Source organism: Bos taurus, chromosome 9 (assembly GCF_002263795.3).
Source record: "Bos taurus isolate L1 Dominette 01449 registration number 42190680 breed Hereford chromosome 9, ARS-UCD2.0, whole genome shotgun sequence".
NCBI lineage: Eukaryota > Metazoa > Chordata > Mammalia > Artiodactyla > Bovidae > Bos > Bos taurus.
Window position 1 is genome coordinate 91454045 of NC_037336.1, and position 26339 is coordinate 91480383.

Sequence of the window (26339 nt, forward strand, 5' to 3'; positions counted from 1 at the left end):
TCCCTTTTCATAGGTAAGATTTTGGATTCAGGCACATTGTGGAGAATGTGTTTAACACTGTTATTTGTCACACTGACTTTATAGAATCTTGAAATACTAGTTAAGAAGAGTTTTCTAAATAAAACTTAATGTGTTGGTTTTTTTATCCTATTGATTATACTATAGATTTGAAAATGGACCTTTATGGAAAATAATTGGATTACATTGTACATAGGACATTTAAACTCTGGGAAGAGGCCACAGGTATTTAGCTGTTACTTTGACACAGTAGTTTTGAACCTGTGTTGATATATGGGTACTGCTACTGCTTTGTCGCTTCAGTCGTGTCCGACTCTCTGCGACCCTGAAGACGGCAGCCCACCAGGTCCCCCGTCCCTGGGATTCTCCAGGCAAGAACACTGGAGTGGGTTGCCATTTCCTTCTCCAATGCATGAAAGTGAAAAGTGAAAGTGAAGTCGCTCAGTCGTGTCCAACTCTTAGCAACCCCATAGACTGCAGCCTACCGGGCTCCTCCATCCATGGGATTTTCCAGGCAAGGGTACTGGAGTGGGTCGGCATTGCCTTCTCTGTGACTTATGGATACTTCTGAAAATCTCAGACAATTGGACTGTCCAGAGAAATACACACATATAAAAAATTTTGCCTCAGAAGGTTGGACTGTTTCTAGAGAAATGCACATATGTACAAAATTGTGAATAGAAGTTCTTGGCTTTAGGGACCTTCTGAAGCTCAGCCATAGACACCTCTCCACAATGTCCTTGTCCCCAAAGCTAAGACTCCCTATTCTAGTCTGGTTGTTAAAAGTGAGTATGAGTGAGTGCTTATTTTTAATTAAGTAGATCTGCTGTAGATTTTCAGTGATATGTTTTTCTACTCTGTGTAAGAACATCAGCCATAACCAGAGGCACCATTATTTAAGTAAGTTACCTTTATTTTTTTGTTTTTGTTTGTGTTTTTGGCCTCACAGAGGAGCTTTTTGAATTTTGGTTCCTCAACCAGGGATCCAGCCCTCGGCTCCCAGCAGTGAAAGCGCTAAGTCCTACCCACTGAACTGCCAGGGAATTCCCTGGATAAGTTATCTTTGAATAACAGCATTATCTGTTAGATTTAACAGATGATTCTTCATAGACAGTCTCTATTAGGAGAAAATTTAGATAGTTGATTTTGCAGCATTCTAACGGCCAAACCTTAGTTTTCATACTTGTAATCAATGTCTAAACAGTATTAGAGTTCAAATGTAGAATATGAAAGAGAGATAAGGACAGTGAGCAATAAACACGTTTAACCTGGAGAATTTTCTTCAAAGAAGTGATTTTTCAGGGACTCTGATGAGTAATAGTTTCTTGTGCTTTCTTTTTGTTCTCCATCTTTGTGGTCTGATTTCTGTGTGATCCTGAGAGTGTGCAGCATACATATTATCATTTTTGTTCTGTTAAATGGTTGATGCATTTTTTTTTTTCCGAGTTTTCATTCTCTGAGTGGTTGATGCATTTTAATAAAAGCTTTTGTTGGACAGAATACTTTTTAATTCATGACCTTTAAGGAATAGGTATTAACATTGTTTACATTTTTCAGATGTTGGAAGTGTCTAAGAAAATTAATTTGCAACAGTCAGAATAAAAACAGCTAGATTTTAATTTTTCTCTTAGTCAAGAGAGAAAGCATGGTTTACAGTCTAAACATGGTTTACTGTACTATTTTGATTTACTGGTCTTAGTTTTTTTAATTTTGAAAAAATAAAAGCATGTTGCAAAATACAGTGAGCAGTACATAGCCGCTTAGCATTGCCAGGTATTAGCATCTTGGCTAGTATATTTAGTTAGTTCTCTGCATGTACACACAGACACACACACATACTTTGTCAGGTTTTTTTGACTGAGTCATTTGAGAACTCATTTCAGAATTCATTTAGAATAGTACATAATCCCTAAATACTAGAATTTTAATGTCCTAAAACAAAGAGATTTCATAGATCAGCAAAACACATCCCATGCAAGAAATTTTACTTTGATGCAACATTATTATCTAATATAATCTACACTTTGATTTATCAGTTGTCTCAATACTAACTTTAGTAGCTAATCCCTGCACTTGTGCATTTTCTGGATCCGGTCAAGATCCTGTCCTGTATTTGTCCTTTACCCAGCCTTTTGCTGTGTTTTTCTTTTGTTTTTCATTGACATTTTTGAAGAGTTTAGACCAACGGTTTTGCAGTACTGCATTACTTTAAACTGAATTTGATGCATATATAAATTGATATTTGAACTGCCTTTTTCAGTTAAATGACACTGTGTTTCATGTTAAGGTAAGTCATTGGTTTTTTGTCAGTGTTAAGAGATGATTATTTTGATGGGTGTTTGTTACCATTGCACGCTGTCAACAAAACCTCTGATCACCTGTTATGGAAAAAGACCTATGTGAATAGAATCTTCGAATTAACATTTAGTAAGCTAACATTGGAAAAGGCAATGGCACCCAACTCCAGTACTCTTGCCTGGAAAATCCCATGGACGGAGGAGCCTGGTAGGCTGCAGTCCATGGGGTCGCTCAGTCGGACACGACTGAGTGACTTTACTTTCACTTTTTACTTTCATGCATTGGAGAAGGAAATAGCAACCCACTCCAGTATTCTTGCCCGGAGAATCCCAGGGACAGAGGAACCTAATGGGCTGCTGTCTGTGGGGTCACACAGAGTCAGACACGACTGAAGCGACTTAGCAGTAGCAGTAGCAGCAAGCTAACATGGCAGAAAGTGAAGAGGAACTAAAAAGCCTCTTGATGAAAGTGAAAGAGGAGAGTGAAAAGGTTGGCTTAAAGCTCAACATTCAGAGAACGAAGATCATGGCATCTGGTCCCATCACATCATGGGAAATAGATGGGGAAACAGTGGAAACAGTGTCAGACTTTATTTTTCTGGGCTCCAAAATCACTGCAGATGGTGACTGCAGCCATGCAATTAAAAGATGCTTACTCCTTGGAAGGAAAGTTATGACCAACCTAGAGAGCATATTCAAAAGCAGAGACATTACTTTGCCAACAAAGGTCCGTCTAGTCAAGGCTATGGTTTTTCCTGTGGTCATGTATGGATGTGAGAGTTGGACTGTGAAGAAAGCTGAGTGCCGAAGAATTGATGCTTTTGAACTGTGGTGTTGGAGAAGACTCTTGAGAGTCCCTTGGACTGCAAGGAGATCCAACCAGTCCATCCTAAAGGAGATCAGCCCTGGGTGTTCTTTGGAAGGAATGATGCTGAAGCTGAAACTCCAAGACTTTGGCCACCTCATGTGAAGAGTTGACTCATTGGAAAAGACTCTGATGCTGGGAAAGATTGGGGGCAGGAGGAGAAGGGGACAGCAGAGGATGAGATGGTTGGATGGCATCACCGACTTGATGGACATGAGTCTGAGCAAGCTTTGGGAGTTGGTGATGGACAGGGAGTCCTGGTGTGCTGCGATTCATGGGGTCACAAAGAGTCGAACACAACTGAGCGACTGAACTGAACTGAAGCTAACATTTAGTTTTAGTCTGAATTACAAATCATACATAAAGTAACTAGAAGTAAGAAGCTCTGGCAAGGTATTTTCCAGAAGAATTATTATTTAATAAAAACCACTCAGTGTGTAAATAACATTTTATATATTGATTTAAAATATTTAGTTATTTATAAAGTGCCTGCTAACTTTTAAGTAGTTGTTTTGGCAGGTTTTTTTTTTTTGCTTAACTTTCTGTTGAGTAGACTGTTACTTTGCAGTAAGGAAACTGTATTGTAGATTTTGATTTGGTGAATATGATTAATGAGGGTTTCCTATGTTTTTTACTTTATAAATGTTGGATTTTATGCTGCAGTTGAATGGTCTTGTGTCTCAGTCTAAGTGGATGCGCCTTAAAAGCCTAAATTATGGGATCACACATATAAAACAAAGCACAATTGAGGCTAGTTTTTTAAACAGAAATATGTTGATTATGCGATTGCCACTGAGCTATTAGGTACAAATTCCAGATAGTTTTTGTTTAACCTATAATTTTTATTTTTTCATTTTCAAGTTTATTCATAGTGTTGTTTTATAAAACTTAAACATAAAGGGTTTTCTCAAAATTAATAAAAGCTCATTTCTGATTTTTAATCCATGTGCTCCCTTCTCTTCTGCTGAATTCATTTTGACTGATCCATTCAAACATTGTACATCTCTATATTTTGTTATATATACTTGCTAGCTTAATATTCTAGGAGAAGCAGAAGATAATGAAGTTGAAGGCAACTCCCTTGCATACATTTATTAATGTTCTTTATTTTCAGTTATTTGATTTTTCTATGGCAACCCACTCGAGTATTCTTGCCTGGAGGATCCCAGGGACTGGGAGCCTGGTGGGGTGCCGTCTATGGGGTCGCAGAGTCGGATACGACTGACGCAACTTAGCAGCACTAACCTAATTTAGCCAATAAAACGTTACTACAGGAGATCTTTACTTTTCCTTCCAGGAAGGAAGAGTGTATATCTACCAGTGGCCTACCACCGTATTTTGCATGTAACACACTTTGGGTATATTGACTGTATACCTGCTTCAAGGACCTTTACTGACCATAGCTGGTGCCCATGTTTATGTTTGTTTATGTTACGTTTATCTCAGAATTCATGATTAAAATTCATTGCTTTGTTGATAATGAATTTTGAAGACCTTTGAAGCTTTTTTAAACCGTAAATTTAGCAGGAAAGTTCTAATCAAACATTTAAAACCTCTTTTTTTTTCTTTTAGTTCTATAAACATGTGGTACAGAGTGTTGAGAAATTCATTCAGAAAGTAAGTATATAGTTTTCCATGTACATGCTAAAGTTCTGTAACTGTAGACTAACACCTTGTGCTATTCTGTTTTCAAATACCCAACTTTAAATTGTTTTGATGACTGTTCAAAAGTGATTCCATTTGTTTTAATTTCTAATTAAGAAATAAAATGAAACTGCCTTTCAAATAATTCTAAAAACGAAAGCTTTCAGGTAGATGTGTTTGTTAATTTGCATTGCCATAGTGAGCATCTGTTCCATGAAGAAAATATTTCAGTATGATTTTTTTAATGAAATTTTAGATTCATTGCTTTTTATATAGCCTTTAGAGAAATTCTCCTTATTCATTTCAAGCTTAATGCCTAGAGAGCAGTCTTCCTTGTAGATAAGATGTAGTAAATGTAGTAAAAATGCTAGCCGCTTTTCTTCTGCTGATTCATTTTGTTCATCCGTTAGGACAGTATGCATCTCTACTTCTTATTATTAGACCTGAAGTTCCATTTTCCAGGGTAAGCAGAGGGAGACAAAGTTGAAAACAGCTGTTTTTGCATACATTTAGTAATTTTTTTGGTAACCAAAGCCCAAGGTGGCTAGGTTATATTTCTTTGCCCCTTGTGATCAGTGCCTTATCTCTGCCGCTTTTTTTGGGCAGGAGTACCATAAGACTTAGGATTTGTAAAATGATACTGTAGGAAATCTGTCACTGAATTGAGGTTTAGTATTCTGCCCTTTGTTCACTTGCCTAGATGTGAGCAGAACCAGTGTGACAATCAGAGGTGAATCAAAGGACGTAAATTGCAGTGTGTTTCTTGAGTGAAAATAGCTGACCGGAGGAGGGTGCGTGGATCAGAGTAGTGTTACTGCGTCTCCAAACTATCTGGATAATCTTGAATAAATCAGTTAACTTTTATTTGATTCAGCTTTTTTCCCCTCTTAATATCTTGTTTTCTCAAAACTTAAAGTATTGATAAAACATATTTTGAGATGAACAGCTAGTGAATTGAAGCTTAAGGTATGGGGTAAAATAACAGGTATGCTGTATGACTAAGGTAAATCTAGCTGTAAGATAGAAATGTTGGTGGTTAGAAAGTTTCATTGTTATAAAACTTTAAAAAGATTCAAATGTCTAAACAGTGTGTCTTAAACTTTTTTTGTGCATAAGAAACTTGCACAGATTACCTAGGGATCTTGTTGAAATGCAGGTTCTGATTCCCTGAGGGTGGGTCATTTAGACTCTGGAAAACCAAAGCAGATCAGGCTCTGATTAAGTGTGTCCTGAGAGTTGTTCAGTCTCTCATTGGTATCCAACTCTGTGCGACCCTATGACTGCAGCACACCAGGCTTCCCTGAGAGTAGACCTTGTTAAAGCCCTGGATGCTCTGACTCTCTTGGAAAGGTTCCTTTTCCTCTCCTTCTGTTGGAAGCATGCAGTATTCACTTCAGAATTCGTTTGGTATCAGGTATAACTGTGTCCTGAGACAGCCCTCTTTTCTTACATGCTGCTGTCAGCATCATTTAGTGCTTTGTAAGTGCCACAATTAATTCAAAGTATAAAAAAATCCCTCATGATATTGGAGGCTTAGGAATTCTTGTGTTTTTGCTGATAGAACTTGAACAGTTGAAAAACATTTCAGATTTTTTTAGTCTTAATTCTTCTCTCAAGTTTCTAGTTGGTAACGTAACCAAGTTTACCAAATACTGTTCTTTTAAAGCTTTTCTACATTTAAATCATACATAAGTTTTTTTTTTTTTTTTTTGCCATTTTATGTGGCAGGCACATAAAAATACCTAGTGTTACCAGTGAAGGAAATTCCGTACTGTAACATCATAATATGGTGTTTCTAAAGGTTATTGTGAAAGAAGTGTTCATCTTTATAGCTTAATACTAAAACCCCTGACACTTTTGAAGCTTTGGAATCTTCATAGTAGGGAAGAAAGGCCCATTCATTGTGTTGTGTACTCATGATTCTTATGTACTGTGAGTTTATAATCAAGAATTTTTGTTATAAATCAAAGAAAAAGGTGTATTTGTTTTTTTTTTAAACTCACTACACTAATCGCTTTTATTACTTACCACTCAGTATTTAAAAACTCTTACCAGCAACTTAGCAATTTTATTTAGCCTTACTCTCAAGATAATCATTTCTATAAAATAATACATTAAATATGAGATTATTTTGTCTGTTTTTTCAGCATTGAGGAATAGATGACTTTTAACAAAGAAATGTGTTGGGTTTTCATTAAATTTAAACAATTTTTTTAGTGGATGTATTATTTGCCTGGCTAGGTAGATAATTATTTGCTTGTATACCACCTTATGACAGAAAGTGAAGAGGAACTAAAAAGCCTCTTGATGAAAGTGAAAGAGGAGAGTGAAAAAGTTAGCTTAAAGCTCAACATTTCAGAAAACTGAGAACATGGCATCTGGTCCCATCACTTCATGGGAAATAGATGGGGAAACAGTGTCAGACTTTCTTTTTTGGGCTCCAAAATCACTGCAGATGGTGATTGCAGCCATGAAATTAAAAGACGCTTACTCCTTGGAAGGAAAGTTATGACCAGCCTAGACAGCATATTCAAAAGCATAGACATTACTTTGCCAACAGAGGTCCGTCTAGTCAAGGCTATGGTTTTTCCTGTGGTCATGTATGGATGTGAGAGTTGGACTGTGAAGAAAGCTGAGCGCCAAAGAATTGATGCTTTTGAACTGTGGTGTTGGAGAAGACTCTTGAGAGTCCCTTGGACTGCAAGGAGATCCAACTAGTCCATTCTAAAGGAGATCGGTCCTGGGTGTTCTTTGAAAGGACTGATGCTAAAGCTGAAGCTCCAATACTTTGGCCACCTCATGCAAAGAGTTGACTCATTGGAAAAGACTCTGATGCTGGGAGGGATTGGGGGCAGGAGGAGAAGAGGACGACAGAGGATGAGATGGCTGGATGGCGTCACCAACTTGATGGACATGAGTTTGAGTGAACTCCGGGAGTTGGTGATGGACAGGGAGTCCTGGTGTGCTGCACTTCATGGTGTCGCAAAGAGTCAGACGTGACTGAGTGACTGAACTGAACTGAACGGTAGTCAAAGGAAAATAAGTCAGATATATGAACTGAGGAACAAATATGCTAGATTTGGGGGGAACATCAGTGAAAACTATTTCAGACTTCTAAAACAATAACTTTGAACAGAGCAGACAGTTTTGAACCTTTGGTTGGTTAAACCTAAAACTTTAATGTCCACACATCAACATTACTGCCCTTTTATTAAATATTTCAAGTACTAAACAGCCAGAACCTTGCAATAGATACTTATAAATTGGTGGTATCAGTCTCTTCATTTTTTTAATAATGACCTTAAGAAGAAGGGATTTGAAGGAACAAGTGATGGATCATCTAGTCTTTTTGCAGAATGAAGTCACTCATTGTCTTGACTGAAAATACTGTTTAGAAACATGTATCTGTGTGTTGGAGGTGGATTGAAGATCCTTTACTCACTGGTCCTTGGGTCTAAGAAATTTTTCAAGAATGCAGTTTTGATTTAGTGCTATATATGATTTCTATGAAATGATTCTGGGTGAAATGCTTACCTAATTACACTCAAAATTTGAACCTGCTTTTAGCAGCCATAATTTCATTTTAATTAGTATGTATTTGGGAGGCAGGTTTTCTCATGCTTCTGGACATGGAAAAAATTGAAGCAGTGAAGTTGATGGTGAAGGGTTCTTCGTTGTGCTTAGGGAAGGTCCCAGAAGACTGTCATGTTCTTCAGACTATAAGAAGGATAAGAAACACTGATCAGTGAAGCAGCTAAAACATATTTTCGTAGGACAGATTTTTAGAATCATAATGGTAGTGTCTTATCTTTCATATAGGTTTGCATTTGAGAAAAGTTTTAAAACTTCAGGCTCACTGTGTTTAGAATGTTGTAATTTGCCATTTGATTCCTTCCTTCATTCATATAGAGATCCTTTTCCTGTGTGTTTTTTGGATGAAGTCTAAGGCTTGTTGGCAGTAGTTTTTTACCAGAGCTTTTCTTTCTTGAATTCACTGCTTGAATTCACAAGTCATTAAACTATATATATATATATATATATATTTAATTTTAACCACACCTTTTATTTGTTATTGTTCAAGCCAGTTACACAGGGCTGTTTTGGAACTTAGGTGATTGGCAGTTGAACTGAATATGTAGAGTAGCCAAAGTAGAGTCTTTCAAATGCCATTCCAGAGACAGATGGTGTGGAATGGTCAACCTCTGAGTGTTCATCACCTCAGTGTGAGCAGTGTGTTTGTGTTTTTATAGATTTATGGTGACATTTGTCTGTTGAGAATTTTAACCTTCTCATTTGCTTCCTTTCCCATTCTTCTTTTTTCATCAGTGTAAACCAGAATATAAGGTGCCTGGACTTTATGTTATTGACTCTATTGTACGACAATCTCGACATCAATTTGGTCAAGAAAAGGATGTGTTTGCACCCAGATTTAGTAATAACATCATTAGCACTTTCCAGAATTTATACCGTTGCCCTGGAGATGACAAGGTATGCTGCCTAAGTTGGTGAAGTAATTACCTTTTTGGTCTTAATAAGACTTTACATTATCATAATTTATCATTTTATATTACCATTTGTTATCCTGAATTTGAATAGTTATTGCACTGTCCATGTTTCTTTTTGTTATTAGACTTTTCTTAAACAGAATGAAAGATATAGTTGATTTTGCCACTTTTTAATTTATTAAAGCCATTGGTATTAAAGAAACTGGCTCTAATAAGCATTTTTAATTATCCTAAAATCTTATTTACTTACATGCACAACCAATTCATAATTTTGGTCATTTGACATTAGCTGATATTTACCTACTTAGTTGTCTGTGGAAAATGATTTTACCAAGTAATTAGTAGACCATAACTGCATATCAAAATTCCTTTGTTATGGAAGCGTTTTCTTAGTGCTGGAAACCGGGATAGTAGAAGGTTACATTTCTTGGATGCTGACTTGGAAATTTAGCGTCCTTATTCTGACAGACTTGATTGCAGTGTTGATTGTGTAGAAAAGTAAGAACAGGTGAAGACTTACTCTGAAGAAGAGCAACCAGACTTAAAAGCTTACCACAGATCTTTTACCTCCTCTCAAGTACAACAAGATTAGGTAGTTTTTATTTTTAATAACTGTTATACAGTCTGCAATCAGAACAAAGTCTTGTTAGAGTGGATCGATGTGGAGAAAACACGTTATTGTGTCAGGAGTTGTAAATTGTTCTTGGATATGCCTCTAAAGTCAGGTTTTTTCCTTCTGATTAACCTTGGTACGTTGATTCTTTGCAGGCAGAAAGAATGCTTCCAGTTTTAATGTGATCCATCATGATTGAGTCTTAAATACCTTAGAACGCCACCTAAAATAACTCATTTGAGATTTTATATAAACATTTTTGAAGTAACTTAGACACTTTGATTTAGGAATTTCACTAATTTGGACTTGGATTTATGTCAGTTACAATGAATAAGTCAGTCTTGAATTTGTAAACTTCATAATAATAATATTTGTCATTTATAATGAAGTTTAGTGTTTAGGGATTTTTTGATAATCAGAGTCGGAAAGATTATACTGATACTGTAATCTCAGTGCCTGAACTCCATTAAGTGCCCAAGAAGTATTTTAATCCATCCTTCCTGTCCATGGCCTGAGGAGCCTCTATGATATGACTGTTCTGAAGTTTTGAAAGCAAAAAAATAAAAATAATCGTTTTCTTTTTTCCTCTAGAGTAAAATAGTGAGAGTATTAAACTTATGGCAGAAGAATAATGTATTTAAGAGTGAGATTATTCAGCCTCTTCTGGATATGGCAGCAGGGATTCCTCCTCCAGTTGTCACACCTGTTCTGGCCAGTACTACTGCTGCTATGAGCAATACTCCAGGTATGTTGCTTTGAGAGAGATTTTCTGAGTGTTCTACTCATGCATTTCAGGCAATTATTCATATATGAAATAATAATTTGACAGTGCAGGATAATTTGTTTCACTTTAAGTAAATGAAAGGAAGTCTTAATTTGAAGGAAAAATAAAATCAGAAATTATATTTGTGTTTCATTCTTTTCAAAAAAATTAAAAAGCTAAGCTTTTAAAGTTCCTAGAAACATAACATAATCATCTTGGGAAGTTGGTATTTCAGTTAAATTTTTCCTGATATAGACTGTAATCTTCTAAACTTGCATATATATCAACTTGATATTCATAGTGAGCTAAGTGTACTTAATATATAAAGAGAACCCTGAAAAGATTTATTTAGTGGATCCAAGAATGAGTAATAATCTCAAAATCATGGAGGTTTTTTTGAGGTATTTAAATGACATTTGAATTTTTTTTTTTTAACCACAGTCTAAGAATTATATTTGTTATCATTTTGATGTATGTTTATTTTGGAGTATGTACATATACATTTTGGAACAATAATAATTTTATGTACACTTTTATAATACTTTTTTCATCAGAGATTGAATATTTCCTTATGTCATTGAATTTTCTTCTTTAGTAAAGTATTTAATGATTTCCGAGGATTGTAAGCTCCTTTAAAATGGTAGCTTAGTTAATTGAAAATAAGTATGAAAAGCTCTTTTTGGTCATTTTTGTTGTTGCCATTTTGTTTTATTTAATGAACCTAATTCTGTAATGGTTTTTAAAGATGAAGACAGTAAAATTATATAAATTTGTACATATTTTTTAAAAGTGACAGAACAAATCTAATTTTCTACATCTTATTTATGTACTTACATATTTATTGGGGATGGGTTTGATGTCTTTCTAAAAGGAACTCCTGTGACACCTGTTACTCCAGCCAATGTGGTCCAAGGTTTACCTGATCCGTGGGTGTCTCAGATAACAAATACAGATACACTTGCAGCAGTAGCTCAGATCTTACAAAGTCCTCAAGGCCAACAGGTGAGCAGCTTTTTTTTGTTATGTCAACATGATTTAGAACTCATTGTTTTCCTAATGCATTGTTTGATTATGTACCACCTAAAGAGTGTTTTTTTTTTTTAAGTTTTTTTAAAATGACCACCCTACATACAATACTTTGTAACTTGCTTTTTTAAATTTAATAGTGTATCATGTACATTTGTATCATTGAAGATTATTTTACAAATAATTCATTCTACACCAGAATAATTGATTTAGTTTAGCACATAGTTTTACCAAGCATTATTAGGTGCTATTGTTAATCCAGTAATGAGACTGGGAAGCCTTCTGCCTTGGAGAAGATAGCTTTCTGTTTAGGGGAGACAGACAATAAAGAAGTATAAAACATTATTTAGATAGAGATATATGACTTAAAGGGACTTCCCAGGTGGCGCTAGCAGTAAGGAACCTGCCTGCCTGCAATGCAGGAGATGTAATGAGATATAGGTTCGATCCCCGGGTTGGGAAGACCCCCTGGAATAGGAAATGCAACCCATGCCAGTGTTCTTGCCTGGAGAATCACATGGACAGAGGAGCCTGGCAGGCTACAGTCCATAGGGTTGCGCAGAGTCGGACACTACTGAAGCGACTTAGCACAGATGACTTAAAACGGCAGATCTTTAGAGTGACTAGGTTTGGAGGAAGGGGTCAGAGTTAGGGTAACCAAGAGAAAGCATCTTTGACAAAGTGACATTTGAAGAACCTGTTACGGCAGATATGAGATTGTCTTTCCTTAGCATCTGTGGTTTTTTGTTTGTTTGTTTTTAAGCTTATCCTTTAAACCCAGGTTAATTGTGATCTATATAGTAAAACTCCCCGAGCTGTCCTTCCCGCATGTTCACACATTTCAGCCTCCTGTCTTTGTTTAAATGCTAGCCCAGTAAGGCCTTCAGACAGCTATTTAAAACTGCAAATGCTGCCTTTCATCTGGTCTGCTCCCTTTCTTTGTCACCTGCCTTCTTTTCTTCCTAGCACCTAATATCTCATGTACCTTCCTCATTTGTTCCATTCACTGTCTCTTTCCACTGTAATGTATGCTGTACACGGGCAAGGGGTTTTTCTGTTTTGCTCACTCCTGTATTTTCAGTGTCTAGGTTATAGCAGGTATTCAGTATATTTTGTGAAACGAATGACTGATGTATAGAGGCATAACAATGTTGGGGTATAGAGAAGATATCTTAGAATTGAGTTTTCTAGAGGATAAGATAGTCTACGTATGTAAGTTACTAGTCATGACATTGAAGTGGTAAACCTAAGTGTGGGACCTGGGCTGAGAAGTGAAGGATTCATGTACTAAGCAGGGAGGAGTTGCCAGAGATTTTTATGTTGAAGTCACATGATCTGAAGAGTACTTGAATGGATGGGAAAAAGGAGAAATCTAGAGATAAGGAGTATATTTGTTGGTAACAATGATAATAGAAAGGCAGTAATACACATGTGAAAAATAGTACAGTTGTGGACTCTTTAAAAAGACAATCTTTAAACAAATGGAACCAGTTCATTTATTTAGCCTTAGATTGGATCCCGTTTCTACATTTTTGGGACAGCTGTGAAATCAAATTGAATATTAGATTAAATTGTAGAATTTACTAACTTTCTGTGATTATGATATTTTGAAAAGAACCCATAAAAGCAAATCTAATTTTAAAATGTATCTATTAAAAAGTGCTTTTGGCAGGAGAATCGGTATTCCAGAAAAATAGTACAAAGAGTCAGGGGGACACAGTAATCTGAGATGTGAAGTCAGAGTAGAGGAAGAAGTAGGACGCTGCAGCCTTCGAACCTGGGTGACGGAAAGGATACTGCTGTGGGGGCGTGGAGGGGGGTGCAGGTGTCAGGAGGAGCGTTTAGAAGGTGTGAAGACGTTTCCTTCCTTCCTTCTTTCCTCCCTATAATGTTCCATCTTTTAGTCACCCATCCTGTCTGGCTTGGAGCTGCTTTGGTGCAGTAGCTCAGCTATCATATACTTTTGTACTTTGTTTCCTATCACAATTAGTACTTTGTAGTAAATGTTGATTGATAGGTGGAGACTGGTTTGTTTTCCAATGTTCCTTTTTGGCGATAGGCAAGGAATTGTTTCACTACTGTCATCATGCATATTTTTATCTTCTCTCACTGTAAATTGAACTTAATACAGATGTCTTGTTTAGCAGTAGCTTTGCTATTTTTATATTCCAAACTGATAATTTTCAGATTTAACTTCGGTTTACATCTTAAGTAGAAAAGTAATTACTTGTGGGATATATGTAGGGCTTACTTACCTGAAATATCTTTAGGATTTTATTATTATTTCTATTTTTTAAGAGAGAAGGTGAATAGAGGGGGGACAGGGGTTGCTTTCAACTCTTATTGACACTATTTGTCTTTAATTTCCTTAGTTTCAGACTGCTCCAAGGGAAAGATTCCTTATTTTCTTTCCTCCTTTCAGGAATGTGTTGTCAGATGGTAAATTTGAATGATAGCAAAAGCAGTTGTTGTAAGTGCTTGTCGTTTTACATAGATTGAGTTCATTGAAGAAGGGAATGAAAAGCCTAGTGAAAAAAAAATTAAGTCTGCTTGCGATGAGTTTTTATTTTGTTGTTTGTTATGGTATGGTCATTTTATTTTGTTTAAAGTTCCTTGACTTTCCAGAAGTAAAGACAAACCTATTTAGAACTGTTCCATAGGGCACACACACAAATCTTATTTTAAAAATGAATTGTGTTGAGTCAGTATATATTTTTTCTTGGTCTCTAGACTGTAGAACGATAAATTTTATTGACTAAAAGTTTAGATGAGCATTCTTATGGGTAAAACCCAACACCTGTTTGTAACAATTTTCTTTTCTCTCCCCGCACCCCGCTGCAGCTTCAGCAGTTAATACAGACTTTACAGATACAGCAGCAGAAGCCTCAGCCCTCCATCCTGCAAGCCCTGGATGCTGGTCTTGTCGTCCAGCTGCAGGCTCTTACAGCACAGCTTACAGCAGCAGCTGCAGCAGCCAACACCCTTAATCCCCTAGAACAGGGGGTGTCTTTTAACAAGGTAGAAATTAGGATAACCAATCTGTTCTATATGAATAACTGAATTTTCTATACTATCATGTAGATTGCAATTATGTAAACTACATTTTACCGTAAAACTGTTTTATGTTCTAACATCCATTGTACTCTATAAGGGTTTTCCTGGTGGCTTAGACAGTAAAGAACCCACCTGCAGTGTGGGAGCCCTGGGTTCAATCCCTGAGGGTTGAGAAGATCCCCTGGAGAAGGAAATGGCAACCTTCTCCAGTATTCTTACTTGGAGAATCCCCATGGGCAGAGCAGCCTGGCAGGGTACAGTCCATGGGGTTGAAAAGAGTCGGTCGGACATGACTGAGCGACTAAACACAGCACTGTATAAGGGGCTTCCCAGATGGCTGCCAGTGTAGGTGACATAAGACGTGCAGGTTCATTCCCTGAATTGGGAAGATCCCCTGGAGGAGGGCATGGCAACCACTCGAGTACTCTTGCCTGGAGAATCCTATGGATAGAGGAGCTTGGCGGGCTACAGTCCATAGGGTTGCAAAGAGTCAGACATGACTTAAGCGACTTAGCACATGTGCATGTACTGTTATTAAGTAAATGTTACTTAATAACTTAACAATTATTAAGTAAATATTACTGTTTATTAAGAAATACATTTTACAAAAGATTCAAATTTCTGAAAGGAATTTAAGTAATTTTATAAATCCACTTGAAACATTTATTTTCTTTTGACTAAAGAAAACTAGTCAGTAAAATTGTATATTCACTATTGAGGCAAATGATTGTTTTTGAGCTGATTTTTATGGATGTTACAAATTAATTAATTATAGTGTCTAGCCTGTAATTTTAACCTGCTAAAAGTAAAATTGTAAAGTATGTGAAAGTTCAAAGGAAAGCTTCTTTATAAGTTGCTACTATAATATGATAAATTGAGATATAACTGGAAAGAATAGTGTTTTCAAAGTTGAAAATCTTGGCTGTTTAACTCGGGTGATATCCTCAGTATTCTTGCTGATTATAGGAATATTATCCCTTGGAAATGTTATCTATATTCTTTTTATTTCTGCTGTTATTTTCATAGAAATATAAATATTGATTTATTAGATTATATTACTTAGGCTTGTTTAGCCCACAGCTTTCAAAAAGCCTTTATATTGATCATTTAAAAGACAGTGGAGCATTCTGAGAGAACTGTACTAGTAGTAGATCTGTTGATTATAGTTCTGTAGATTATAGTTCTAGATTTTTTTTTTTAATAAAATTGTTTTACATTTGACAAGCCACTCAGTTATTTAAACCCTAATCTTCTCTTCTATAAAGTTAAAGTATTGGTAATTATCCTATGTGTCATGATTGTTCTGCTTCATAAGACAACGTCTGTCAGAATTCTTTGAAGAGAAGTAAAGGTCCATTCAAAATGTTTTTATAGTATAACAATAAACAATAAAATTATATGAAATAAACAGCATGTAACAATAAAATTATATGAAAGAAATAGTTACATTTTAAATGATAGAGATAAGTTAATGGAATGTCAATGATCTTTAGAATAGCATTTGTAACTTGTATTTGTGTAAAGTACTTTTAAATTTATCTCTTTCTCTCCCTCTTTTTTTTTTCCCCACTTAGAAGTTGATGGATAGGTTTGATTTTGGAGAAGATTCTGAGCATAGTGAAGAACCCAAAAAGGAAATTCCAGCTTCTCAACTGTAAGCGTTGCTATGTTTTTCTTCATAAACCATAACTTTTTTCTGTTATCTTTATAAATATTGCCATCTGAGCTACTCAGTATACTTTGAGCATTGTTTCAGGCTCTCACATAGGAAGATGGGGGAGTTGCTGCTTGTTGCCTCCCTATATTGTTTTGACTCTAAGAACTTTGCAGATAGTTGGGATATATAAAAATTCTTTACTGGAAAATTGATAAGTACTGATAAACTTGGTTGTAACATTTGCTGTTGATATAGTAAGCTTTAGGTTATTTAGCTCAGTTGAAATAGTAGGAGAAAGAAGTTGCTTCTAGTGTCCATGGCTGCTTCTAGGAAGTATATAGTAAATTCTGGGAATGTATCAGACTGATTAGAAGTAAGGAACAGGGTTGTAGGGATTTTGTTTGTTAAAGAAATAGATTGTGAGTTTTGATTTAAATCAGTGATTCCCCTGCTTCCTCACCCGAAACAATTGTGCAGAGCCTTGGGTTCTGTGAGGGTTCAGGAGAGGACCAGTGGGAAGGAGGATGTTGGAGAGGAAGGTGGAAGGTGGGAGAATAGGAAAGAGGTGATGAGTGGGGAAAGCCTCTGGATGTCTTATTTCAGCAGTTATTAGTTTTCTATATTGTGATAATATATTAAAATATATATATATAAATGTAGTTATATGCTGATGATAAAGAGATTCTACTTGAAAAATTAAGAACTAATGTTTTAGACTACAAAGCATTTGAGATCATGTAGATCAGTGTCCTGAGCAATGTAAGAATCTCCTGTAACAGTCCTGATAGGTTTTTTAATCTGTTGTTTTAATGCCTCCTATGACAGAGTTAAGTAGTTGTTAATATACGGTTTGATCTTTTGTTACTGAATCCTACGGGATTTGCTTTCTACACACTGATCCATTTTGCTTTCTGAAGCAAGGAAGCAAATTTGCTCCATAATCTATTGAGACATAGCCATTCAGTATTTGAAGATAGGTATCATTCTTCCCCTTAGGTTTATTTGCTCCAGATGAAGTACACTTTTTTCCAACTGTTTCAAGACTTCTCACCATCCTGATTGCCCCTTTTGGGGTGCCCTCTTTTTTGTTCATGTCTTACCTTGTGGCACCCAGAATTCCAGGTGTATTCCAGGTGTGAATTTCCCAGAGTATAGTTAAATTATTATTTCCTCTTATCTAAACACTCTTTCTGTTAACATGCCTAATAATGTGAAAGCAGATTAGTTTTTTTTTAAGTGTATGATCAGTTTTGATTGTAGATTGCATATATACTGATTGATGGAACATTTTTCCCATTGTGTCATGGTTTATAAGTGTTTCATTAAGATTTTCTTAAAATGCTCTAATGTAAAAAGGTACTAATTTATAGACAGTAATAGCAGATTTTCATCAGAGTATGTCTAACATGTAGTCAATCTGTTGAAACTATTGAAGAAGTATATTTCTATTTCAACATATTAATGTTCCGAGTTACTCTGTTTTCTGTATTAATATTAAAAGTAAACGCTGTAATAGAGTATATTCCATTTGTTGGCATTTTGGGGTGTTTTTGAATATTCTTTTACTTTCATATTATCTTTATTGAGTTTTAAAATATATTAACACTTTTTTTTCATTGTAGTTCTCATGTTTCGGAATCTGTGAACAATTCCATCTTTCATCAGATAGCAGAACAATTGCAGCAGCAAAACCTTGAACATCTCAGACAGCAACTCCTGGAACAGCAGCAGCCTCAAAAGGTTGGTAACCCCACCTTGTGGTCTTTCTTGTTACTGCTGTCTGCTGTCTGTCACCTGGTGATTTTTCTTCAGCTGGTTGTTACTCGGAAGATGAGTCTTTTCAGGACCTTTACAGTTTTTGTTTGTTCTGTTTTTTTTTGTAATCTTGAAATGTGTTCTGGCAGCTTATATATCTGTTGAGAAATTATAGAAATTATTTTCAGTATACTGGAAGGAATTAGAGGACAGAAGACATGGTGGTGTTTCAGTATTACAGTGTGAAACTTTTCTTTCCTCTCAGTTACCTGTTAAGCAAGATCATGGTGATTTTGCTGTTGTTGTTGTTGATGATGACAAAGTAGGTTGCTATCTTTAATTAGACTCTTGGTAGATGGCAAGAGCTTTATTAGGCATGATTACAGTTAATGCTTATCAGATAGTTTTTTTACAGTTCATTTTTATCTTTCATTTGATCCTTTTCTTTAAAAAGGTATAGTTTCTTTGACCACATCTTTTATATGCTATCATATAGGTATTTTGAGTCTCATTTACACTGTAGGAAATTGAAGCTTAGTGAAATGAAGCATCCACTGTTAAAGTGCACTGCTAGTATGAAATACCTTCTGTCCTAAGACTCACCATTATTTTATATATACCCAAGAAGTTTAGAATATTTCTGAAGTATATGTAGGCTTCCCAGGTTGCACAGTGGTAAAGAGTCCACTTGCCGACGCAGGAGACACAAGAAATGGAGGTTCAGTCTCTGAGTCAGGAAGATTCACTGCTCCAGAATTCTTGCCTGGAAAATTCCATGGACAGAGAAGCCTGGCAAGCTACAGTCCATGGGGTTGCAAAGAGTCAAACAGAACTGAGTGAATGGACACACACACACACAAATTACATGTAACATTCCGTATAGTTTTAAGAATCTTCTAAATTTCAGGCATGATGAAATGTAAAGTTGTACCTTAGAATGGATAACATGTCAAATTATTGTGAAGCTAAGGTTAAATCCATTGCAAAGCCTGATTTTTCTCTATTTGAGAAATAGTTATGGATGTAAAACTCTTTACATTATGAGTTTCTGGGAATCTCATACTTCTTCTAATCAAATCTTTCTGGCGCTAATGAATTTAATACAATACCACAAATGTTTTTAAAGTATGAGCATTGTTAGACTGATGATACATCCAGAGAAGAACAGAGAAGCATTTTGCCTCAAGTAAGCTCTTCTCTAGTAGAGCATGTATATCTGTTTGATTACAAGGCAGGATACTGGTTTCGTAATAGAGGTATAAATGAAGGACTATGGGAATATGGAAGAGGGAAGATTAGTTTCGATAGCAAACCTTAGACGCTGTTAGGGTCTGACATTGTCCTTTCAATGCAAATGGTAATGGATTTTGTTGATATTTGTATGTTGGAACTTGTACCTGGAATCATGAGAATGAAATTCCATACCTTGTTTTGAAGAAATAATTCTGATAGAAGTAGGTGCATTATTTTATGTCAGGAAAATAAAATATATCTGCTTGAGAATTTAGGAACTTGAGGACAAAGAGTAAAAAACATTTGAATATTATTTAAAAGCACAAGTTGTGATTCAAGGAAAGGAAACAGATTGTCAGTGATATAAGAAACTTCAGAGCTATTACAGAGCCAAGAGGTAGTAGTAATGGACGTTTACTCACCTATAAATGTGACACCTTTGAATTTCCTTAGTTCTAATTTCATTTCAGAAGTTTTAGCAGAAACAATAAAATGAAGGTTTAACAGAAAAAGAAAAAAAAGAATTCTGGTCATAGTTGATTGCCTTATATATCATCTCCACAATTTTAGAAGGTATAGTAATAGAATCTCTTTGAAAGGAGTAAATGTTCTTAAAAGTTTCCTTGTTCAAAAATGGCAGTGAAGAAAAAAAGCAACTTTTCTTAGGCATAAGATGAATAGTGTTTAAAACCTATCACAAATTTAAAATTGAAGAGTAAACATCAACAGAGTAGCAGTTAAATTCAATCAGTTGTGTAATTGGCTCTACCAAACCAGTTATGTATTTAAGATGGGGTGGAATATGCAGAAAAGCTAAGTGTTTCTAGTCACCGCTAAGCTCAGTGTGGCTACCTGAAAGTTTCCATAGTCTCAGAGTGAAGAGGGTATTAGGATTGCTAGTGCTGCTCTGTTTCTCGCAGCCCTGACCACACTGGGGTAAGGGCTTGAAGTCTTTTGTCTAATGATGGAAGGCTGGTGGAAGATGGGAGAACTTTCTGAAACTGGTTGAATCATGAGGAACTAACAATCATGTCATAAAAGGAATGGTTTCTGTTGTCTTGAGTAGGTTAGAGTTGTGCTTTTGATAATTGTTTTATCAGATATCCAAAAGATGTCAGATAACTCAGAATGAAATGCTCATGATGAAAGTGATAAGACTAATAAAAGAACTTTAAACAAAGTGTTAGAAATAAAAAGATTAGAAAAGATTCAGCCAATTAATAATACAGCGCTATCAGTGGGATATCAGCAATATGTAACTTAACTTTGCTTCAGTAGTTTTGTACTGTTGTTTTTGGTCGTTGTCTTTTCCAGCACTTTGCGACCCCATGGTCTGCAGCACACCAGGCTTCCCTGTCCTTCACCGTCTCCCGGAGTTTGCTCATATTCATGTCAGTTGAGTCAGTGATATTATCTAACCATCTTATCCTCCGTCGCCTGCTTCTCCTCTTGCGCTCAGTCTTTCCCAGCATCAGGGTCTTTTCCAGTGAGTTGACTCTTTGCATCAGGTGGCCATAGTATTGGAGCTTCAGCTTCAGCATCAATCCTTCCAGTGAATATCCAGGGTTGATTTCCTTTAGGATTGACTATCCAAGGGACTTCCAAGAATCTTCTCCAGCACCACAGTTTGAAAGCATCCATTCTTCGGCTCTCTGCTTGCTTTATGGTCCAACTGTCACATCCATACATGACTACTGGAAAAAACATAGCTTTGACTAGATGGACCTTTGTCAGCCAAGTGATGTGTCTGTTCTTTAATATGCTGTCTAGGTTTGTCATAGTTTTTCCTCCATAGCTTAGACCTTAGATGTAGTTAAGGGTCCAGTTGTCCTAATGCTAATTGCAAGATCATAAAATAAATTATAGTTGAATTTTATTGTAATTTTTAAATACAGTTTTATTTTTTGGCTGTCCTGGGGCTTCCTTGCTGCTTGGACTTTTCTCTGGTTGGGATGAGCTAGCTTCTCATTGCAGCAGCTTCCCTTGTTGCGGAGCAGAGGCTCTAGGACACTCGAGCTTCAGAAGTTGCAGCACATGGGCTCAGAAGTTGCTACTTCCCGGGCTCCAGAACACAGGCTAAATAGTTGTGGCGCACGTGGAATCTTCCTAGATAAGGGATCCAACCTGTGTCTCCTGCATTGGCAGGTAGATTCTTACCACTGAGCCACCTGGGAAGCTCTGTAGTTGAATTTTTAAAGTAAATTTTCTCTTTGTTCTTCATAAGATTTCAAAGAAAAAATAGAGTCATGAACCGCAGCCTTTTCAAATAGGTAAAACTGCTCAAAAAGAACCTCAGAATCTAACATTGGTTGCAGTGGATTCTGCTGGTTATACCAAGCAGACTATTACACAGAAAATCAGAGATGAAAGACAGAGGTGGGGTGGATGGTAGATGGGATGCTCCAGGTGGGTGGCGAGCTAAGAAGTACATTATGTGAGGGGTGTAGCAGTACTGAATTAGGGCCAAACAGTAGGGCTCGGGATAAAATGGAATATAGTCTTGCTGTGTTAAGAATTTTATTTTTATTGTACCACTTTGAAGGCTGGGACTGTGCTTAAAACACACTTTGATTTGTTCTCAAAAGTATACTAATTTACCAACTTTTTGGTCAATAGTGTGGAATAAAGCAGGCATTTAATTAACAAGTTTTTTAGCTTTAATTTATTTCTAAACCTTGAAAATGTTACTTGTCTTTGGGGAGCCTGTTCCTTCATAAATTAATACATTGGAATGGTTATTTTATGCTTTTTTGACTCAGTTTTTCTACTGCTTGCTTTTCTTTCAGTTTAAATGTCGTTAGAATAAGAGTAATTAAAAATTTTTTTATGAGATATAATTGACATAACATTGTGTGAGTTTAAGGTGAACAACATATTGATTTGATATGATTATATATTGAGATATGATTACCTCTATTGTTAGCTAACACCTCTATCTTGTCAAATAATTATTTCTTTTTTGCGATGAGAACAATTAAGATTTAGTCTCTTAGCAACTTTGAAATTTATAGTATTCTCTGTAATCACTGTACTGTATTCCTTTTACACACAGAGACAAATTCATAGCAAGAGTAGCTTTGTTCTTCGTAATAGATTTGTAGGAAGGGAACAGTAGTTTGAGTTATCCTTTTCTGTTAATAATTATGATATTCAATAGTTCCCAACTTGTGTACTACCAGGGACTCTCTTTATTCATTTTTAGCACCTGTGAGATCATGTTTTAGGATGTTTAATTAGGGAGTCATTTTTTTTTTCCATAATAATCAATTTCTCAGTTTTAGTTAACATCATCAGTCAGTTCAGTTCAGTTGCTCAGTTGTGTCCGACTCTTTGCGACCCTATGAATCGCAGCACGCCAGGCCTCCCTATCCATCACCAACTCCTGGAGTTCACTCAAACTCATGTCCATCAAGGCGGTGATGCCATCCAGCCATCTCATCCTCTGTCATCCCCTCCTCCTCCTGCCCCCAATTCCTCCCAGCATCAGAGTCTTTTCCAGTGAGTCAACTCTTCTCATGAGGTGGCCAAAGTATTGGAGTTTCAGCTTTACCATCATTCCTTCCAAAGAACACTCAGTTCTTTGGAAGGAGCAGCAGCAGCAGCATATAAGCAGAGTCCCTGTATCAAGTTGCTGTAATTGTAGTCCCAGGTTGGGGGGTGGGGCGGGGATTTAAATTTGTTTTTTTCCTATAGTTAGGCTTCATTGCCTAACTTTTGTTTAGTCTTTCTAAAATGTTTTACATATCTGCTGCTGCTGCTGCTGCTGCTAAGTCGCTTCAGTTGCGTCCGACTCTGTGCAACCCCATAGATGGCAGCCCACCAGGCTCCTCCATCCATGGGATTTTCCAGGCAAGAGTACTGGAGTGGGGTGCCATTGCACCTCCTAATACTGTTTTGTGAATTCGTAGAAGTGGAGGTTGAAAAAGACCCAAGTTCTAAACTGATTTTACTGGATCAGTGATTTTGATATTCAGGTTTGAGCTTTGCTTTTGCTTGTGTATATATAGTGGGTGACTTAGTTCTTTATATATCATTCATGATACAGTCCCTTTATTCACGATAGTTTATCTTTCTCACAATGAAAAATTTTGTTTGGAGACTTTCTTAATCTTACCAGTCTCTTCTAGTGTTACAGTATCCCCCTTTATGGAGGTATTCTGTGCTTTCAAGTAAACTTGGATTTATACAAAAGAGCCATTTTAGATTGATCATTAAGGATGTAACAGAATTTTTTTGGTATTGGGTTTCTTTTTAAAAATTTGATTGTGATGTTTGCATGTAAATTTTCATTTATAATGTTATTCATTATTTCCCAATGCTTGTGTGTTTGTGTACATACTCAACAGGCAACTCCTCAGGATAGTCAAGAAGGAACATTTGGGTCAGAACATTCTGCATCACCGTCACAAGGGAGCAGTCAGCAGCATTTCCTTGAACCTGAAGCAAATTTGGATGATTCTATAGATATTCAGCAACAGGTAAAAAGTAAATGTTTCCTTGGGTCATAAAGTTCTAAAATTGATTTCAGAAAAAAGTCTTAAAATATGGTAATATTTTTTATTTTATGTAAAATAATATAAATGTGAATGTTTTTTCCTCCATGTTAAGCTGTTCATTGTAACCATTTTACTGTTAGGCATTAATGTTATTATAATAAGGTGAATATTTTGGAATGCAGAAATAATCAGTAAAAACTGAATCTCAACCAGGCATTTTGTTTGTGTTCCTTTGACTTTCAAGGATATGGATATAGATGAAGTGCAAGATGCAGTGGAAGAGGAGATCTTTGAACAGGAAGCAAAGAAAGTGGCTGTTCGTTCAAGATCAAGAACACACTCCCGATCTCGTTCAAGGTTCTGTAGTACTATTTAAAAATAGCTGTGTGCAAACTTTTAAAATGTTGGCTTTTTCTTTTTTTGCATCCTTTGTTTCTTTGCATCAAGGTAAAAGAAAATGTTTCTCTCAATATGTTTTGAGAGAAAAGAAAATGTTACTCTCAGTATGTTTGAGAGTAACATATTGTCTCATGAGAAAGTAGCTCAGAACTTCAAAAACCGAAAATATGTTCTGTTTTGTTTTCAGTTGGACATGTCTGTGGCTTTTTATTTGAATTATTTACATGAGTCACAGCAATATCGTGAGTCTTGGATTTGGGGTTATATATGGTTGCAGTTAATAATAATATGATGATAGTCAGCTTAGGACGTAATTGTCCCTGAACAGCAGTTAAATCACATGATAGAGGAATAGTATTAGAAATTCCATTGTTTTTTTTACATTCTGTTTCATCTTGTAATACCAAAAATGATCATGAAAATCAAACTATAAAAATTGTTTTTATTAACAGTAAGCATATCGGACTCTCAAAAAACATATCCTAGAAATGGTTTTCTCTGTGGGCTTAGCCATGTTAAGGCCCATTAATGTACATGCTCAATCAAATTTGAGTTAAGGTACATTATTCTTAATCTGGTAAATTTTCTTGTTTTTGTTTTGAACTGTCTTAAATATATGTTGTATTTGCTATAAATTAAAACTTTAAGTCATTAATCTGTAACATTTTTATGCTGTGTTTTCCGCACATGAATGCCCCACGAAGTCTGAACAGTAAATGCTGGAAGAGGGACAGTATCTTTGATGTTTTTTTCAGTCATTTCTTGTGTGTTTTAAGAACTTCCTTGTATTTACTTGAAAGTTTCAGGAATTTATTTTCAAGAATTTCCTTGCAAGTGAGAGCTTGTCAGTTCATCTTTCTCTAAACTGACTTCTCTCCAGGGAATTACAGTGCTAGTCCTGAAAACATCTTTGTCTTAGCAAATTCTTTGTCTTTGCAACACAGGAGTATTTTGAATAGAGTTCAGTGGCATATGACTAATAGGAAAAAGGAAACAGTATTTCAGTATCACATTATAAAGTCAAGTACTATGAGATTTTAGATGAAAACCTATAAACTGAATTGTTTAGTGGTCTACTGTTGAAAACACTGTTTCCTAATTTTAAGAATGCAACATCTTTGTCACCTAAAGAATCTGTTTTCTTTCATCCCTGTTCTTGACCTCTTGTTTGTAAATTAGACACTAAGAGAAAGTGAGGTCCTAACTAGATTCTCTTTCTCTTCCTTGTATCACCCAGACTCAATAAGAATCATTGCAGACACACATCTGTGTCTAATGTGGACCTAAGCAGTATAGAGATTTAAGTGCATGTTTGATGCTTTAACATTGTCGTTAGTAAAATAAGCGTTTTTTTTGGTTACTGTTAGATCACCAAGAAAACGAAGGTCTAGGTCACGATCTGGTTCTCGAAAGCGTAAGCACAGAAAGCGATCACGCTCCCGCTCTAGAGAAAGAAAAAGGAAATCATCACGTTCATACTCAAGTGAAAGGAGAGCTAGAGAAAGGGAGAAAGAACGGCAGAAGAAGGGATTACCTCCAATTAGATCTAAAACATTAAGTGGTAAGTGATGTACTTTATGAGCTTTGGTTTCAGTAACATTGAGAAAATAGTTACCTGCTGTTAATACACAATCTGTCAACCTGATTTTTCAGACTGAGAAGTTGAAAACTGGTTTGGTTTTTGTAATGTGACAGAGGAGGAAGATAAGTAATAGGTTTCTACTCAAATACTAAAGTCGTTGAGAGTTGATTTTTTTTTTTGATACTAGTTTAAAAATATGACTTGACTAATGATTTACAAAGCAGAATAGGCCTTGTATCTATAATGTTTCACTGACACCATGATTTCCACGTGTGGTGTCCTAACCAGTTTTGAACACCAGGTCTATAGGAGTAATTATTATGGGAAGCATGCCAATTTAAAGCTAATTATAAACTTGATCAGTACTCAAAGAGAGAGTTCTGTCGTAAAATCTTTCCCTCCTTTATAGTTAATCTATAATGTATGATTAGA

General features: G+C 36.0%; 1 protein-coding gene across 8 annotated transcripts in view; it reads left to right on the forward strand.

Moving 5' to 3' along the window:
- The window catches only part of SCAF8 (SR-related CTD associated factor 8), a 221350-nt gene that overhangs the window by 42106 nt on the left and 152905 nt on the right, over window positions 1–26339 (forward strand). For 7 of the 8 annotated variants that reach the window (XR_009495878.1, XR_009495879.1, XR_009495880.1 and 4 more), the window contains 10 exons: window positions 4753–4797; window positions 9151–9312; window positions 10534–10687; window positions 11577–11707; window positions 14573–14749; window positions 16360–16439; window positions 18065–18182; window positions 23777–23908; window positions 24171–24283; window positions 25693–25886. Coding sequence is in view for 4 of the 8 variants with exons in the window: in XM_024997099.2 (XP_024852867.2) it covers window positions 4753–4797; window positions 9151–9312; window positions 10534–10687; window positions 11577–11707; window positions 14573–14749; window positions 16360–16439; window positions 18065–18182; window positions 23777–23908; window positions 24171–24283; window positions 25693–25886 (1306 nt within the window). In the remaining 4 variants the exon portion in view is untranslated. The remainder of the gene's footprint in view (window positions 1–4752; window positions 4798–9150; window positions 9313–10533; window positions 10688–11576; window positions 11708–14572; window positions 14750–16359; window positions 16440–18064; window positions 18183–23776; window positions 23909–24170; window positions 24284–25692; window positions 25887–26339) is intronic. The other variant, XM_059889964.1, reaches the window with a different exon arrangement.